Consider the following 19747-nt stretch of genomic DNA (forward strand, 5'->3'; position numbering starts at 1 on the left):
GAAATACACGGTCCAGTCACATTAATGAGACCAACGTCTATGTTTTACGTCAACGTGGCATAACTATCTTCAAACGGTAAATGACAGCACTAGCGGTGGAGGGTATGTAAAGCGTGTTTGGAAGACGCGGGAAACAGTGCCGTCATCGTAATGCCGAAACGGAGCGAATTATCTGACTCAAAAGGGCATGATTATTAACCTGTGGTCCAAGGATGGAAGCACCGCCTAAAGGCTAAGTTTGTAAACTGTTTGCGTCCCCCTATGGTTAACGTACACTGTGATCCGTAGTGCACTACAGCTGCCTCGGCGCCGGTTTGGATAGCGCTGTTTTGGCATCCACGGTGATGGACGACAGCTGCGAAGATGTGTACGGGCAAATAGACGTGCAACTCGTAAGCAACAGACCGCCCAGATGAACCAAGGGGCTACCGACAGTGTCTCCCCAACGACCGTTCAGTAAACGTTGCTGGTTATCGGCTTCCGCCGCAGGCGTCTGCTTCATGCACCCGTGCTGACCACTGTTCAACGATGGCTGGAATGTACACGCAAGTACCGCAGCTGGACTTCCACAGAGTGACGACAGGTGGCCTCTTCATATGAATCACGTTTTATGCTCAATCGGCGTGAAGCGTTCGAAAGCAAAAACGCTGAACTACCATCGGAAAGGTCCAAATCGGAAGAGAGGGCGTTATGGCTGGGGGAATGTTGTCATGGCATTCCTTGGGAGATCTCGTTGTTCTAGAAGGCACAGTAGATTAACCCAAGTATGCAGCTATCCTTGGGACCATGTCCTGCACTACATGCGGTTTGTTTCTCCTGGGCCCTTTGGCATCTACCAGCAGGACAGACTTAAGGGCGAAATACTAAATGTCTTTTTCCAAAGCTGTTTCGCAGTGGAAGACTGCGCTGTAGTTCCTTCTAGATTGTCGCACAGATGACAAAATGGTAAATATCGAAATAGACGACAGAGGGATAGAGAAACAATTAAAATCGCTCAAAAGAGGAAAGGCCGCTGGACCTGATGGGATACCAGTTCGATTTTACACAGAATACGGGAAGGAACTTGCGCCCCCCCCCCCCCCCCCCCTTCTTGCAGCGGTGTACCGTAGGTCTCTAGAGGAGCGTAGCGTTCCAAAGGATTGGAAAAGGGCACAGGTCATCCCCGTTTTCAAGAAGGGACGTCGAACACATGTGCAGAACTATGGACCTATATCTGTAACTTCGATCAGTTGTAGAATTTTGGAACACGTATTATGTTCGAGTATAATCACTTTTCTGGAGACTAGAAATCTACTCTGTAGGAATCAGCATGGGTTTCGAAAAAGACGATCGTGTGAAACCCAGCTCGCGCTATTCGTCCACGAGACTCAGAGGGCCATAGACACGGGTTCACAGGTATATGCCGTGTTTCTTGACTTCCGCAAGGCGTTCGATACAGTTCCCGACAGTCGTTTAATGAACAAAGTAAGAGCATATGCACTATCAGACCAATTGTGTGATTGGATTGAAGAGTTCCTATAGATAACAGAAAGCAGCATGTCATTCTCAATGGAGATAAGTCTTCCGAAGTGAGAGTGATTTCAGGTGTGCCGCAGGGGAGTGTCGTAGGACCGTTGCTATTCACAATATATGTAAATGACCTTGTGCATAACGTCGCAATTTCTCTGAGGCTTTTTGCGGATGATGCTGTAGTATATCGAGAGGTTGTAACAATGGAAAATTGTACTGAAACGCAGGAGGATCTGCAACGAATTGACGCATGGTGCAGGGAATGGCAATTGAATCTCAATGTAGACAAGTGTAATGTGCTGCGAATACATAGAAAGAAAGATCCCTTATCATTTAGCTACAATATAGCAGATCAGCAACTGGAAGCAGTTAATTTCATAAATTATCTGGGAGTACGCATTAAAATGGAATGATCATATAAAGTTGATCGTCGGTAAAGCAGATGCCAGACTGAGATTCATTGGAAGAATCCTAAAGAAATGCAATCTGAAAACAAAGGAAGTAGGTTACAGTACGCTTGTTCGCCCACTGCTTGAATACTGCTCAGCAGTGTGGGACCGGTACCAGATGGGGTTGATAGGAGAGAGAGAGAGAAGATCCAACGGAGAGCAGCGCGTTTAGTTACAGGATCATTTTGTAATCGCGAAAGCGTTACGGAGATGATAAACTCCAGTGGAAGACTCTGTAGGAGAGACGCTCAGTAGCTCGGTACGGGCTTTTGTCAAAGTTTCGAGAACATACCTTCACCGATGAGTCAAGCAGTATATTGCTCCCTCCTACGTATATCTCGTGAAGAGACCATGAGGATAAAATCAGAGAGATTAGAGCCCACACAGAGGCATACCGACAATGCTTCTTTCCACGAACAATACGAGACTGGAATAGAAGGGAGAACCGATAGAGATACTCAAGGTACCCTCCGCCACACAGCGTCAGGTGGCTTGCGGAGTATGGATGTAGATGTAGGACAATGCAACGCGTCACACAGATTAAGGTGTACGTGAGCGATTCGAAGAACACTAGGATGAGTGTATTGTATTCCGCTGGCCACCAGACTCCCCGTCTTTAAACAAAATGGAGAATCGGTTGGATCACCTCGATCGGGCTCTTTTCGCCATGGTTCCTCGGCCGAGAAACCTAGCGCAGCTGGCCAATGGATTCGAAATTGCTCCACATCGATGCCGGTACCTTCCTGAACCTCACTGACACCCTTCCTGCACGATTCGCAGACGTCCGCGCTGCAGAAAGTGGTTATTCAGCCTCGTGACAAGTGGTCACTTTAATGTGACTGCACAGAGTATGTTGGCGTAGTTTCAAGGCGGTGGTTAGCGCTGCAGAAAGAGTACAAAACGGTAATCTTAGTATCATGGGATCGATAGAGTCCATGTGCGGGAAACATTATTTTCAATTTTTACGTTACTTTCATTGTAAGTAAGCCGAAATAATGCTCAGTATATTGCGTATATTAAAAGGCTTGAAAAGGAAACGCAAAGAAAAATTTGCCATTGCAAATGAATTTATAGGAAATTGTTGTACATAAAGCGCCCGCCACATCTCTGTAAATAACTTTGCAAGAAGGGATTATAATTAAAGCGTACAGAACTGCGCGTTCTGTTAGTTTCTTTTTGACCTTCGATCAATCCTCGGCAGCTGCACGCAAACATTAGGTTCACGGTGCAGGTAAAATAGTCCCATTGGCCTGGCAATAGATATAACCCGGGCAAGGTTAAATCATGAACTGGAAAATAACAGTATCTAATTTCATTTACGAAGTTCTCAAGTGCGCCTTACAATTTATTTGTAATCCCAAATTTTCCATTGCCTTTCCTTTCCAGGCTTTTCATGAAAATATTAATGAACACGGTAACTTGAGCATTATTTCGGTTTAGTTGCAGTGTAAGTAACGTAAACATTGAAATCAAAAAGATATTTCTGCATGGATTATCGCTCCGTACTCTTTCCGCAGGGCCAATCACTGCCTGGAAACTACGCTTAAATAAATGTCATACCTCTCCCGACTCGCAACAAAAGTGCTATTTTTTTTTTAAAAAAAAAAGCTTGACTATCTCGAGCTCTCACTTCCATAATGTTAATTTATGGTCAAGCCCTGTATGTACCATAAGTGTAGAGGAAATCTGTGATGACGATTAAGCGCGGCCCCCTCGTCAACATGAAGAGTAAGGAGCTGTACATAGCAGACTCTGTAATGTTATTTGGGCTGGATCCTGTGTAATTAACTTCGAATATTGCTACTTTATGTTCTCTTGTATTACGTTACCGTCTATTTTCTTAATCTTTATGCTGACACTGGACTATTCGCACCCCACACCCCGAACGTATTTTGTAATGGCTTACATTGTTCTATTACTGCAAACAAGAAGAGATCGCATTACTCGTTAATCAGATTTCTAGCGAACTCGGCCTTTTATCGGAATTTTGAGCCTGGCTCTGTAATTCATTAACTTTAATGAAAGTCATTTAGAACTTACCGGGTGGCAGCAATACTAATTAATTCTTCGCGCGCTCTAGAGATAGCTACCTGCCATCCGATATTCTTTCGCCTACGTCCATTAGTATAATTGGTGTAATTTGAGGAAATCGTTGAGTGTAGTGAAACCGCAGCTCGCAAACCATTTTTACACATGCGTTCCTCGAAGTTAGTATTTCGGGTGTGGCTGCATGCTGTGGTTCCACTTATTTACTATCGTATTTACAGAATACACTTTATTCGATCAGAGTAAAAATATCATCACAGAGACAAAAAGTGGTTACGTTGGATTCAGTGAAACAGACGGCTACTAAATTCCTTATCCAGCGTCTGATTTCCGTTTCTCAGATAAACAGAAATGTAATGCTTTTACACCTTAATGACAACACCGTAGTTCATTTCGAAAGGATTTTAACGCAGATTTGGAATAAAACTATAGCGCCAAACAAAGATAAGTGAAATTCATAAGATGCCACTAGGGTTGGGCTCGAGTTTTTGAAAACATACGTATGGTTGTGTTGGTTAGAGTGTCAGGTATCACAACCTGAAGCCACACGTCAAAGAAGAACCTCCTTTGTGAGTAATCTGTTGAAAACATTTCGAGTGTTTTTTGTCTACGCCCTTAAATTGAATAATGTAATGCACTGTGGTGGCGTATTGTAGTGGTTAAGGTACATTCCTGACGAGCAGGTGGTCGTGGTTTCGAAGTTGTATCAGCATTTTTAATTGAGTTTATTGGGGAAAACGTATTTCTTTGTTTGTGATCCATTCTCGCCATATTTTTAATCTTCGTACTACCTTTTCATGTGTTCTATTTTTTTCTCCCTGTTATTTTTCTTTCATCTGTAATCTCTGTGAGATTATAACTATTTTTATAAACTTCCATTTAGTTCCATATGTTTCATCGCTTTATATTTTTGTCCATGTTTTATTGCATTCATTATTTCTGCTCCTAGGTTTGTTTGAATTTAGTTTTATTTATAATCCCTTCATTCGGTTAAATCTTTATTTGCGTTGTTTTGCCCATAGTGCAACAAGAATTTGTTTTAAATGTTTGTGTATTTTGGCTGGCGTACATCTTTTACCGAAAAATGCGTTTTTGACAGCACAGCACAACCAATATAAATACCCTATGTGATCAAAAGTATCCTAACACCCCCAAAAACATACTTTTTTCTTAGTAGGTGTATTTTGCTGCCACTTACTGCTAGGTACTCCATATCAGCGACCTCAGTAGTCATTATACGTTGTGAGAGAGCAGAATGCGGCGCTCCTTGGAACTCACGGATCTCGAACATAGTCAGGTGATTGCGTGTCACTTGTGTCATACGTCCTTACGCGATATCTCCACACTCCTAAACATCCCTGGGTCCACATTTTCCGATGTGATAGTGACGTTGAAACGTGAAGGGATACGTAAAGCACAAAAGCGTACAGGCCGACCTCGTCTGTTGACTGACAGAGACCGTCGACAGTTGAAGAGGGTCGTAAAGTGTAATGGCAGACATCTATCGAGACCATCACACAAGAATTTCAAATTGTGTCAGGATCCACTGCAAGTACTATGACAGTTAGGTGGGAGGTGAGAAAACTTTGATTTCATGGTCGAGCGGCTTCTCATAAGCCACACATCTCGCTGGTAAATACCGAACGACGCCTCGCTTGGTGTAAGGAGCATAAACATTCGACAATTGAACAGCGGAAAAACGTTGTGTGGAGTGACGAATCGCGGTACACAATGTGGCGATCCGATGGCGGTTTGTGGGTATGGCGAATGCCCGGTGAACGTCATCTGCCAGCGTATGTAGTGCCAACAGTAAAATTTGGTGATACGGTGTGGTCGTGTTCTTCACCCCTTGTTGTTTTGCTTGATGTTTTAAGCACCTTCTTGCTTCCCACTGTTGAAGAGCAATTCGGGGATAGCGATTGCATCTTTCAACACGATCGAGCACCTGTACATAATGCACGGCCTGTGGCGGAGTGGTTATACGACAATAGCATCCCTATAATAGACTGGCCTGCACAGAGTCCTGACCTGAATCCTATAGAACACCTTTGGGATGTTATGGAACGCCGACTTCGTGCAAGGCCTCACCGACCGAAATCGATACCTCTCCTCAGTGTAGCACTCGGTGAAGAATGGGCTTGCATTCCCCAAGAAACCTTCCAGCACCTGATAGAACGTGTGCCTGCGAAAGTGGAAGCTGTCGTCAAGGTTACGGATTGGCCAACACCATATTGAATTCCCACATTACCGATCGATGGCGCCACGAACTTGTAAGCCATTTTCAACCAGATGTCCGGATCACATAGTGTAGATTATTTCGTCTTTTGCCTTTTTGAAAGCGATAGACCGTTATATAGGTACTTTCAAACGTTTAAATATTATGGTAGATAAGTAATAATAATCGTGATTACGTTGACGAAGGTCCAAATTGAAAAACGTAATTGGAGAAGAAAAATGAAAGTAACTGAAAAATTTAATACTTTGATTAAAATGGGGCGGAAAAAGATTAGAAATAAAAAAAAACATGTTAATAAATTGAGTGAAAATGATGATCGAAGTCATCTAGGTAAATATTTCAAAATAAAAATTTCAATGCACTCGGCTGGATTCGAACCCACGACCTTATGTAGACTAGGAATGTAGCAGAACCACTATGTTGCTGTTAAAACAATGATGCTATGAAATCTACAAGTGATTTGTTAGCAGGGATAAAAGAAATCTCGCGAAAAACTGGGAATTACACTTGAACGTTGCCGTTGGTTAAATTTGGGCAGCTTTCATAAAGACGTAACTCACAATTGCAAATTTTGAACGAAGTGATTTGAGGCATCCATTTATTTTGAGGAAAGACTGTTGACAATTGGTTTCCAGAATTTCACCGTGGTAATGCATCCCTCAACGACGAATTTCGTGTAGATCGACCAAATCGGTTGTCCTCCAATAAGCAGCGGTGCTGTCCCCCCCCCCCCCCCCCCCTCCCTCATTGATAAAAATAGACCTTGAGTCACCTTCCGATAGAGCCATGGTCAGGTTTATCTTAGACTGCAGTGCATTCAAATTTGCATGAATATTTATCTGTGAAAAATATATTTTACTGTTGAATTCCCCACTGTTTGTCCGAAGTTGAAGAGGCTCACATCGTTCTGTATAAGAAACTGCAAAATCCGTTACAGCATTGTATCAGTAGACGAAACTTGGCTGCCGGAAACTAAGCAGCAACCAACTGCGTTTTAAGATGAACCGAAACCAAGAAATGTGGTTCATTCACGAAACACTTCCAAGCAAATTACTATCGATTGTTTCTTTGCTTACACCGGGCGTGACCTGACCATTGCTTCAGAGGATAGAAGAGGAGCTAATTCAGATTGGTGCACATTAATTCGTTTGACCGAAGTCACATACGAAATCAGGGAAAAAACGAATGGAAATGTCGCATCATTTTTTATGGTGACAATACCATCTGTCACTGAACTGTGAAAAATTCTTTATTTGACAAACAAATTGTCACATTGCCCTTATTCTCCAGATTTGTCTCCTAATGACGTTTTTCTGTATACTTGTCAAACAAAAAATATGTGGACTGCCATTTTCATCTCGTCATGAAGTTGTCGAATCCTTAAACAACCATTTTTTTGGAGTACTAGTATAAGAGAGAGTGTGGGGGGGTGGGGGTGGAGGGGGGGAGGGAGGAGGAGAAGGAAGGTTTCCAGAATTGTGTCGTGCAAAAGTGTAGAAATTTGAAAAGCTCATGTTTTAAGAAACAGTCAGATTACTTGTACAGTAACAGGTTGCCCACGTGCTGAGCAGGAATGCAGTTTAAAACATTGCCCGGCAAAAAAAAGTGAAGTACCCAAAAGGGAGGAGGAAACGAAATGTAACGGGTTGAGAGAGTATGTGACGTTATTTCAGTGTTAGCAAACGAATTTACAGAGATGTTGACAGTATGAAGCTCAGTAATCAGCATGATGTTGCTCTCTCTGCGTGCCTAGGAGCACACGATTCGGTTGGGAAGGGTGTTATAAAGCCGCTGTATCCCATGCTTATGCATGGACTCACAGCTGTTGGTTTAAAATGGCTCTGAGCACTATGGGACTTAACATCTGTGGTCATCAGTCCCGTAGAACTTACAACTACTTAAACCTAACCAACCTAAGGACATCACACACAGCCATGCCCGAGGCAGGGTTCGAACCTGCGACCGTAGCAGTTGCGCGGTTCCGGACTGCGCGCCTAGAACCGCTAGACCACCGCGGCCGGCTCCACAGCTGTTGGGGCTGATCTTTGATGTCCTGGAACGGAGTGGATGTGTGAGCTATTCCCACATAAATTTTATCGCGGACAAGTATGGGGATCTTGCTGGATACTACAGTACTTCAATATCGCTGTCTTGCCTGTTCGATTATTGATTTTAACAAACCTTTACAATGAAGGAAAACGTTTACAGTTAATCATTTCTTTTGGGTATAGAACATTCGAAAACCCGTACTAGCATACAGCCCCTCATAGCATTATTTGCAACAATAATGTGATTCCTTCTTGTTTTTTTGCTCCAGACGTGTCTTATCATAGGGTTGCTTTGTTTTAGGGGCTTTGTTTAGAGGCTACAGGGTCTTCCCTGTAACCGCAAGAGGTGCTCCGCTCACGCACAGCGCTCTCGTCGCTGCGTTTTTTCTTCGCGATGCTTTTCTAGAAAGAGTCAGATGAAACTCGAACACTTGTAGGTTTGCTCTTATATGGTATTTATAAATAACATGAAAACTTACTACATACACGTCTAGTGTACGGAAAACAACGCCTTTCCATGATTTTTCAGATACCCTCAGTATCAACCCACACTTGCCTTCCGTTCCAATTGATTGCCTTCCGTTCCAATTGATTGACTGACTGACTGATTGATTGATTGTGATTCAGCTCACAATTCGGATTTAATTTTTCGAGGTTGCTTTGTCGATGCCATTTCAGCAATATGACGTTCAGGCAAAGTGTCTTCCGTCGCGCCACGTCAGTATTACTTGTATACTCATCGAAGTTTCCTCCCTGAAACTTGTATTCCAGTATTTGGATATGCTACTTTATTATGTTCACGCTAACTTGTACGAGCTTCATTCGTTCCCTTGTCAGCCGGCCGCTGTGACCGAGCGCTTCTAGGCGCTTCAGTCCGGAACCGCGCTGCTGCTACGGTCGCAGGTTCGAATTCGGCCTCGGGCATGGTTGTGTGTGATGTCCTTAGAACTACTTAAACCTAACTAACCTAAGTCAAGCGGACTGATGACCTCAGATGTTAAGTCCCATAGTGCTTAGAGCCATTTGAACCCTGTCATGCAAATACTGCAAAATGTTTGGACTTATGTACTTGCTGTCAACGTATTGTGTTTGCCTTCTACTCAACTATGGTTCCAATTGTTTTTTCAGTGTATTGCGACGTTTTTCGTAAAAAATAGCCTCTAGTTACAATACCAGTCATAACACGCGTGAACCAAAATATCCAGTAGGTATTCTCTTTCTCAGTCAGATTGAACAAATGTTTACATTTCGAAATGACTCATTTCGGAAGGAATGTCCTGCTTAAAGGCCAGACGCACATTGAACCGGAGATCGTGTTGACGAAAGCCTTCTCCAGTTCACACACACACACACACACACACACACACACACACACACACACACACACGAATCCGGCCTCGGGCATGGATGTGTGTGATGTCCTTAGAACTACTTAAACCTAACTAACCTAAGTCAAGGGGACGCGCGCGCGCGCACACACACACACACACACACACACACACACACACACACACAGCATAAAAGCGACTCTGACTTTCGTTTTACATACCCAACAACAGACCTTACCTTGAATAGTCTGTTCCCTTGAGAAGAAACGTTGTTCCAAAAAAATGTGGCTTGCCGAGTAAACCTGTCCAATACATTATTGTAACAAAAATAGGAGTACGGAGAGCAGGATCACTTGAGCAATTATGAATATTTCTGCTTCTCCGCTCTTGACAGTAGGTGGTTTACTGCCAAAATTCTAATTCGTCGAATTTTTTCGTCGCGGTCATTTCGCGAGACGTATGCGGGAGAAGTAATATGTTGTCAGACTCCTGCCGGAAAGTACTCTATAAATTTCGATAGTAAACCTTTATGTGATTCACAACGCCTCTCATGCAGCATCTGTCGTCATTGCCATAGAAATCAATTACACTGTTGGAAGGGGAGCCCGAGAAAAAGCTTTGAGATACTGAAAGGCCGGGTTCTACAGTAATCACAGTACCCTCTTTAGAAGAGGAAGGAAAGTCAAATTTGTCCTCCCTGTCACTGTTCGTAAATAATCCTTTTGCGTTCGCGTTTTAAATATTTCGCTTGCAAATCTTCGAACTGTTCCGTAACGCACCCCTGGCTCAGTAATCCGCCAGTAGAAGTGAAAGAAAACTGACATGTCTTCTATTCTTCTCCCATTTATGAGCAGTATTAACGAACTCTCTTATATAAAGGGTGATCGAAATGTCACCCACATCAGCGTCAAGACTAGAAATAAACGGTTCGATTGGTCTGTTGGTATAGAGCACTGACTAGCGTAGTTTCACCCACTATTCGTCGATGCGATGCGGTACGCCATACTCCAATGTTCTGACACTATTTTCATAAGAGGCATGTGGATTTTCAGTTGACCGGATTCTTGTGTTTTAAGTAATTACTTATGTTGAAACCATGTCTTATCAGTAAAGAAAACGCAGTCCAGTCCTATGATTCCATGGACGTCAACAAAGAATCGAAACCATGTAAAGTACGCAGGACGCTTTCCTTTGTCCGGTGCCTTCCGTGCATGCATAATACAAACATAATACGTAGGTATTTCAACTTCTGTATCGCTTTTTTAGCGCTACCATACTAAATCTGAAAGTGGACACACAGTCTCAAACTTTCGGAAAGTGAACGCAGCGTTACATTCTTCGCCTCAGCCTGTTTAGCGTTAGTCAAAATGGTCGGTCTCCCGGTTCGCTGCATGTCTGTAACTCATCCACATTCCCGGAAAATGGTGATAAAGGATTTATTCGGCTTTAATTGCGTCTGCAACTCGAGCTCACATACAAATCGAAAAGCACTGTTGAACAATGAAATGTAGTTGCCCTTGGGAAAAGGACATATTTACCAAGCAATTAAGTGCGCAGTACTACAAATGCCACGTGACTTCTACACGTTACAGTGGCGTGTTTGTGATGTTACCTTGCGGTGGCTGATCGCGCAAATGAAGTTCACTTACTTACTCCACGCTACAACCTGTGTATGTCCTTGGCCTCCTGGACAATCTCCGCCTGTTGGCTGCCCATCTTCTAACTCCCATTCTTCTCAAGTCGTCCTCCACGACGTCTAGCCATCTGGTCCTTGGTCTGCCCCTTATGCGACGTCCACCTGGTTTTCCATTGAAAACGTTCTTGATGGTGCTGCTCCCCACCATTCTTTCTACATATGTGAACCAACGTAGTCTATTACTCTTTATTTTTGTCACGATATCTGGTTTGTTGTAAAAGTCTCTGATCTCGTTATTTCTGATTCGTCAAAACCCCTGTCATTCACTGACCCGAAGATTTTCCTAATTATCTTGCATCCCCATCGCTGCAACAACTACTCATCATTTTGCATCTTTGTCCAAGTCTCCGAACCATGCATCACCACAGGTCTCACTGTTGTACCCTACACTGTCAGCTTCAGATGCCTACTAAGACTTCTTGCTTTAAATACTTTAATCAGTGAGAAGTGGCTCCTGTTACCAGCTGTAATCCGTGCATGTATTTCTTCTCTCGCATCATTATTCTTAGTTACCAGTGACCCAAGATATTTAAGGCTCTCACAGCGTTCATGTTTTTTCCCGTTCAAAGTCATACTTCTTTGTCCTTCACTGTACCTTTTCTTAGATGTTAACATATACTTCGTAGTTGACTGACTGTCAGCCCCATCTCTGCTTCATATCTTTCTAATTTTTCAAGCTTCTCATCCATGTTCTGTTTCCTCCTGGATGACAAATCAATATTACCTGCATATGCAAGATCCTGTGTCACTCTACTAAAGAGTGTTCCCCAGGGTTGCCGCTTTGTCTCTTTCACATTACCCTCTCCAAGGCGACATTAAACAGAATAGTGGAGAGCTTATCACCCTGTCGCAATCCGTGGTTAACTTCAAATGCGTTTGATAAAGTGCCCTCAACCTTTACTTTACACACCGTTCTTCTCAAAGTCATTTGAACCAGTCTTACTAATTTGTTGGGTATTCTTGCGTCTTGCATTGCTCTCCAGAGTTGATCCCTTCTGATACTATCACAAACTTGTTTGAAAACAAAGAACGGCTGGTGGGCGTCGATGTTATAACATTTTTCAAGGATCTGTCTGATGGTAAAAATCTGATCCGTAGCGGATCTGTTAGTTCTGAAACATAACTGGTAGTCTCCTAGATACTCTTTTACGTATGTACTGAGTCGCCCCGCCATGATTCTTCCTAATACTTTATGTACTTTATGTACTATACACAACAGTGCAATTCCTCCATAATTCGCACAGTCAGCTTTGTCATGTTTCTTATGTTTAGGGCAGAGTACAGCTGTATTCTACTAATCCGGCATATTTTCTTTCCTCCATATTTCCACTGTAATCTCATACAAAACCCTTATTAGTTTTTCTCCACCGTATTTTATCATTCCTGCTGTGATATTGTCTTCTCACGGAGCTTTATTGTTTTTAAGAGTTTTGATACTAGTTTTGACTTCTTCCAGCGTAGATTCATCGACAGTTTCCTGGTATTATTCTCTGTTTACTTCCTGCTCCATCTCTTCTACTATAGCATCATCTACTTCGGCTGCATTTTCCGATTCTCTGTTCAATAGCTCTCCAAAATACTCCACCCATCTTTCTAAAATCTGATCTTTTCCCGTAATCATATTTTCCTCCTTATCTCTACAGAATTCTGCGCCTTTATACCTTTCACCCGCGTATAGAATTTCCTTGTTTCCTGAGCAGTCTTTCTCTCTTCCAGTTAATCAATCCACCATTTTTCAAACTCTCTTTTTCCTCCTACGTTCCTTATCTGCTCCCTTTCCCTTCTCCTGGTACTCTTCTATAATAATTTTTGTTCTCCTTTGCAGCATTCTTTTTCTTGCCTGATTTCTTTCTTCTTCTTTCTTCCTCCGACAACCTTCATCATACCGGACCTGGGTTCTCAATTGCTGCTTTTACCCAGTACAATTTCAGCTGTCTCTTGTATTATACCTCTGACCGTTTCCAATCTTTCTTCAATAGTTCTCCTGCCCTATCTTCGGCTTTATTGAGTCTATTTGTCAAAATAGTTTTATGTTGTTGTATTGTGTTTTCATCATTTCTTAACTTAGCATTATCAAACTTTGACACAATAGTTTTCTTGGTCTGCCTGTAATTGACTATCCTCTGTATGTATTTGATTCTTACCAAATGGTGATCAGTATCTCCATATGCGCCACGACAGCTGTCCACTTGTAAAATATCTGAAGCATGACGTCTATCTATGAGCACTTTATCAGTCTGATTTTTTGTAATCCCATCTGGGGAGCATCTTGTAACTTTCCAAATATCCTTCCTTTGCATTCATGTGCTTTTAATAACCATGTCATTACCAATGGCAAAATGAATTAGTCTGATAACCATTGCCATTAGAAGTTTCATGCAGACCCTTCTTACTAGCTGCTTTCCTGTGTGCAATTTCTCTTCCTACTTGAGCACTGAAGTCCCCCGTAACAACCTTAACATCATGCTTCACCATCCTTGGTGTTTGCTGTTCCAGTTGCTCAAAGAATATATTTTTTTCCATCGGCTCTACATCTTCTGTTGGAGCATACGAACTTATGACGGATGTATTGAAGAAGCGAGTTTTCATTCGTAAAACGCAGATTCTTTCAACAGGCTTAAACTTCAATATGGCATCCTTAAGAGCATTATCAACCAGAAAACCTATGCCTCCACAGCTGTAGAACAGTGTTTGTGTTCCAAATGCTAATATTCCACTTTCTTGCTATTTCACCTCTTGTATTGCCGCCATCATTGCATTATATTTCTTCATTTCCTTTTTCAGATTCTGTAGTTCTCCAGTTTTGTTCAGTGTTTCCACATTTCATGTCGCTAAATACCAATTCACATGCCGTTTCTTTTACCAAGGCCGTTTGTCCGTTACATCCGTCTGGCCTCCTTTGCCCTTTGCTTCCGTATCTAGCTCTTTTTCCGGGATAGTGTTGTTAGCGCCACGCCCAACCCCCTCCTTCATCCAGGCTTGAGACTGTCGCTGGGATTTCCATCGTATCTCCCAGTGGCGGAGTTGCACAAATCCAGTGCAACTCCTATATACAGACATTTATTTTTGTGTGAGCGACTTTCGATCGCACTGTATTTAAGACATTCACGCTGCTGGCGGTATTGACTCTCGCCTCATACACGTGGTCAAGAAAGGGCGCGCCGAAGTTCGTGGTTTATTCATCGCGTTAGCAGTTTCCTTAAACTGTTACTTCGTCCCAACAAAGGAGAATCAAGAACAAAGGAACAATAACTGAAGACTACAGAAAACATACAGGTGATGTTGATCATTTACAACTTAAAAAAGTTCTCCACTGTAAGTTTTGTGATACACGTTGATAATGAGCGCGATAGGTGATTTCCATCACAGCATTAATACATACACCTGAACGTTGATCACAGCGCGTAGTTAATCCACGTACCGAACCTGTAATTACTTATTCGATGATGAAACAACCTGCAGTCGTAGTTGCTTTATCTTAATGCCACAGCGATGGTAGGAAATTGTCAAACCGAGTTAGCTATCTTACACTCTTGAGTAGATTTATTGACATGGCATTTTATTTGCCGCTGTTCCACTGCTACAGAACAACTGTATGCATTCTGGTTGGACAAGATTGTCTTTCGCTTCGGCACGTATTAGCCAACATCTGAAAGCACTAAACACTCATACTGCCATATAGGAGTTCGCGGACTGATACCTTTAAAAGCAACGATTTTGGTAAGCAGTAAGAGTGGTGCACTCCCTTCATCCTAGAAGACAATCATCCGGTATTCATCAGTATCAAAATTATCCGTTGTGCTGTATTGACGTACATCGTCACATGTCCGTTAAACTCTGACCGGATAACAAGCTCGCCGATACTCTTAAGAAGAGAGCTGAAATCTAAAAGGCAGGTCAAACACCAGATATAAAGGAAATAGTGCTGTTCTACAGCAGGAATGCTTCATTCGTGGAGTGTTCACGCAAGCGTATAGTCAGTCAAAACTAGAACAACACAGTATTCTACAGATGACCGAAACTGAACGGTCGCTATCTACGAGGATAAGTCAAAAATCATCTTCACAACATTTTCCTAATTTGCGAGGGCCGTTCAGAAAGTAACCTCCGGTTGATTTAAAAAAATACACCAAGTTAAATAAAAATATTTTAATATATACATCTTACAACTACATCTTTGCACTATTTTTCTACATAGTCTCCATAGCGATTGAGGCACTTATCGTATCTCTTCACAAGCTTTGAAATTCCTTCTGCATAAAAATCACCCGCTTGTGCCTGGAGCCAGCCTGTGACCGCATCTTTGAGCTCTTCGTCGTCATCAAACCGCTGTGACCCGAGCCATTTCTTCAAATGTATGAAGAGGTGATAATCACTTGGCGCCAGGTCTGGGCTGTAAGGTGGATGGTTGATAACGTTCCACTTGAAGGACTCAAGAAGGGCCGTTGTTCTGCGAGCAGAGTGAGGACGGGCGTTATCGTGCAAAAAAACGATAACGGAAGTCAGCATACCACGGCGTTTGTTCTGTATAGCCCGTCGTAACTTTTTTATTGTTTCACAATACACGTCTTGATTAATGGTCGTACCACGTTCCATGAATTCAACCAACAACACCCCTTTGGCATCCCAAAACACCGTTGCCATCAGTTTTCTGGCAGAAAAATCTTGCGAGGCTTTTCTTGGTTTGGTAGGCGAATTTGAATGTGCCCACATCTTTGATTGTTCTTTTGTCTCAGGGTTCACGTACTTAATCCTGGTTTCGTCACCAGTCACGATTCTGTTTAACAATGGTTCTCCTTCGTCCTCATAACGTGACAGAAAGTCTAATGCAGAGGCCATTCTTTGAGTTTTGTGGTGGTCAGTAAGAATTTTGGGCACCCATCGTGCACAGAACTTACGGTAACCCAATCTTGCTGTCACTATCTCGTACAAGAGAGTCTTAGAAATCTGTGGAAAACCAGTAGACAACTCCGACATTGAGAAACGTCGATTTTCACGAACTTTTGCATCAACTGTCTGAACGAGTTCGTCAGTCACCAATGATGGTCTACCACTCCTCTCTTCATCATGAACGTTTTCTCGTCCACTTTTAAATAAACGTACCCATTCACGGACAACTCCTTCACTCATAACTCTTGGTCCGTACACGGCACAAAGCTCACGATGAATAGCTGCTGCAGAATATCCTTTGGCTGTAAAAAACCTTATGACAGCACGCACTTCACATTTGGCGGGGTTTTCTATTGCAGCACACATTTCAAACTGCCACAAAAACTAAACTAGCGCAGGTACGACGTTCACTCGACCACGGCTTGATGCCGACTGACCTGTTGAGTGCGTGAACGCACAGATGGCGTCGCTACTCCCCCCACAACCCGCACTGTGACCAATCGGAGGTTACTTTCTGAACCGCCCTCGTATTACAACAACAATGCAGAACTTACATTGAATTTTTCAACATAGTCAGCGTCTTATATGCACTAGAACCATCACGGCAAAAGCTTTCAAATAACCTCAGAAAAAAGGTATCGATTTAGCAGCAAGTCACGTTTGCTTTGGGAAACCCGACGCACGCAATATGCTCCGCCACCTCTTAAATGCATGATCTGAACAGTGTGAGCGGCGATATGTGGAACACGTTTTCTCATTCAAAAAAAGAACGCAGTTTGAAAATTTCGCGTTCGTTTCGAACTCCGGTCTTCAGCTCGTTGGAAAGCATATCAGTCTAACGCTGTTTCATAGTAAAGTTCCAAAACATTGTCAGCATTGATTCTCCTACAAAAAGTTGACCCTTTAGTTTCATTTTGGCTGGAGATCCACGGTAGTTCTGTTCCCTGCGCTGGGGTTCGAAGTGACTGACCCATATCTCATCTTCAGTGATGATTGCTTTCAAAAACTTCTCACCTTCATTAGCATAGCGCTGAACACTGTTGTTCATTTCAGCAAAAGAAGAATGACACAGTCGTCTTCCGTTCGCAAGAGCGTAAAACCAACTGATGCGACAACGCTGACGCAAGAGAGGTGAAGAGAATGGAGCCACCTAGCGGCTGGCGAGCACACTACGTCGTACTACTAACTTAAAACACGACAGAACGAAAGTGCAGATACTTATTGACTTAACACTCGGTTACAGTTTTCATTTATTTGTGAGACCCAGGGTAGCTACTACGAAAACCATAATATTCAAATGCACGAATTATTTCCACAGAGGATTCTACTTAAACATTAATCACGAGGTAATAAATTTTCTGAAACCAATCATTCATTTCTTCTACAAATGAACAAGATATTCACACAAGTCATTTTGTTGCGACTAGGTGGTCAATGGCAGTTATAATTATCTTTGGGCTTCATTTAGTGACTAGTTAGGTACAGCGTATGAGCCTCCTGGGCTAATATTTCGTCCCTGACTTGACGTGTGCTCAGTGCTGCCTTGAAACGTAAGTAAATTCGAGAATCTGATTATATTTCTGTTTCACGTAACTTAATTTCGCATGATTAATATGTCATTTGATAAACATAATTTGTTGCGCGTTACTAACAACTTACTGAAACAGCGATGTTAAAATAGTAGTTCGTCGTTGACCGGAAGTAATGTCGCAATGATTAAATCGTTGCAGTATTATTTAAGACAGCCACCTTCATAACGCATGTTTTGCTTTCTAAATTTACGTGTCTTGTTTTTCCTTAAATAAAAAATGCGTTCCAGGTAGCTCCTTCAGTATTTTTATTAGAATGTGCTAGTTATCAGCCTCTTACGGGATTTATTATTGATATTCTGTTTCTGGTTTCTTTGTTCTACTCGATCATCCCGCTAGACCTGAAACGTCCTACATTTTGTACCCTTTGTACCCATTTTCCCCTCTGAGGGCCGGATCTGCTATTGATCGTAAGCTTCCTTTGTATCATTTAGGTAGAGGCCGTAATGATAAGAGAAGGCGATTTGAACTTACCAGCGATTTCGTCGAAGAGATATTGGTAGGTGTCAGTCATATTCTGCACCAAGCCAGTCGACATCTTGCAGAGCTGTCGTCCTACGACAAGAACAGACCATATTAGTGATAGTTGAAGACAAAAGATCCGAGGAAGGAAGTTCAAAATAATATACATTTGTTCATGATATTGGTTTTTTAGCCGTGAGCTAAAGTAACGTTATTCTACACGTATTACCCTTTCTACTTTAGAAAATTTCTTAACAGTTCAGGGACGGATATGCTATTGATCATCGGCTTTCCTTTGTCTCGCTTATGTAGAACCCGTTACTATAAGATTAGGCTAACAATTACTGGCAACAACACACTAAGACAGTAATTATTCACAAGCTCCGTACGCCTGCTTATTGGTCAGGAAGAAGTCGTAATATATGTGTTCCTCCTCTATGTGTTTTATATTGTTTCACAAATTAGAGCTGTGGATATCTCTGTCTCTGTGCTTATTGTTCGTAGATGTTGTTGGTTAATTTCCACTTACTAGCTTAAATGGAATGATGTAATTTTTAAAAAGGGAAGGCACTCTATTTACTTCGAAGTCCTTCTCCCTTCTCAGCTACTTCTCACTACTTACAACAATACTCATTTATAGCAGTCGTCTTCGAGACAGATAGGTAATGAAAAAAAAGAATAATTCCTCTAGAAGTTTTCGTAGCTGCGTCTTTTGTTTTTCAGAGATTTCATTAATTACAGATAAATTATTCAGTATGAGTCGTCCCACTATTGTGATACAAGTAGAATTTAGGAAGATCAGTTATACACGTCATACAGATTTTTAACATTACACTGTTAGTCCTCAATGAATACTGTGTATTGTAATATCTTTTTTTTTTTTTGGCGTGGAGTGAAGCGTTTAAAGTACTGTGAATTATGAAATTGAGTTCTTTGGCGTTCACCTGAACACGTTAATTTAGCTCTGCAGTTACTAGCTAAGATTTAAATTTACCCTTTATTTCACCATCTCGGTTACTCATTTATTTTAATTATGACTAATTTCGATCAACATTTGATGACCATCAGTTCTTGCGAAACGAAACACGGCTGTCAACTCATCTTCGTGCAAAACTAAGCACCGGTTGTAAAGAAACATTTGTAGTCACTTTCTTGCTGGACATATGCGGCGTTTCTATTCCATGCTCTTGTGTCTGTTTTCAGTTCAAAGTGATGAAGCTATGCTCCATGTCTAATGACTGGTTTAAAAAACATTTCACTTTCATTAACGGTTGTTATATTAAATACTGCCTAACAAAGTGGAAATATAATACAACGTTATGCTGTTGAAATATGCGCGACAAATGAATATAGAAAACGCATTTTTTTCGGAAACGGTGACCAACTATATGGTCTAAAGATGATGATAAACAGATTCAACAAAATACGGTACATTTGTTTTCTAATTTGTAAAACATCCACCCAGTAACACTTTAATAGGATTTAGATTTATTG

General features: G+C 42.0%; 2 protein-coding genes across 7 annotated transcripts in view; one reads left to right on the forward strand and one right to left on the reverse strand.

Moving 5' to 3' along the window:
- Window positions 1-19747, forward strand: part of LOC124616179 (oxysterol-binding protein-related protein 9) — a 504981-nt gene that overhangs the window by 101600 nt on the left and 383634 nt on the right. The gene's annotated exons all lie outside the window — the stretch shown is intronic.
- LOC124616180 (elongation of very long chain fatty acids protein AAEL008004-like) overlaps window positions 1-19747 on the reverse strand; it is a 114528-nt gene that overhangs the window by 76452 nt on the left and 18329 nt on the right. For all 3 annotated transcript variants that reach the window (XM_047144470.1, XM_047144472.1, XM_047144469.1), the window contains one exon: window positions 18266-18346. In XM_047144470.1, coding sequence (XP_047000426.1) covers window positions 18266-18329 — 64 coding nt within the window. In that variant the 5' untranslated portion in view covers window positions 18330-18346. The remainder of the gene's footprint in view (window positions 1-18265; window positions 18347-19747) is intronic.

Source organism: Schistocerca americana, chromosome 5 (assembly GCF_021461395.2).
Source record: "Schistocerca americana isolate TAMUIC-IGC-003095 chromosome 5, iqSchAmer2.1, whole genome shotgun sequence".
In the NCBI taxonomy this organism is placed as follows: Eukaryota; Metazoa; Arthropoda; class Insecta; order Orthoptera; family Acrididae; genus Schistocerca; species Schistocerca americana.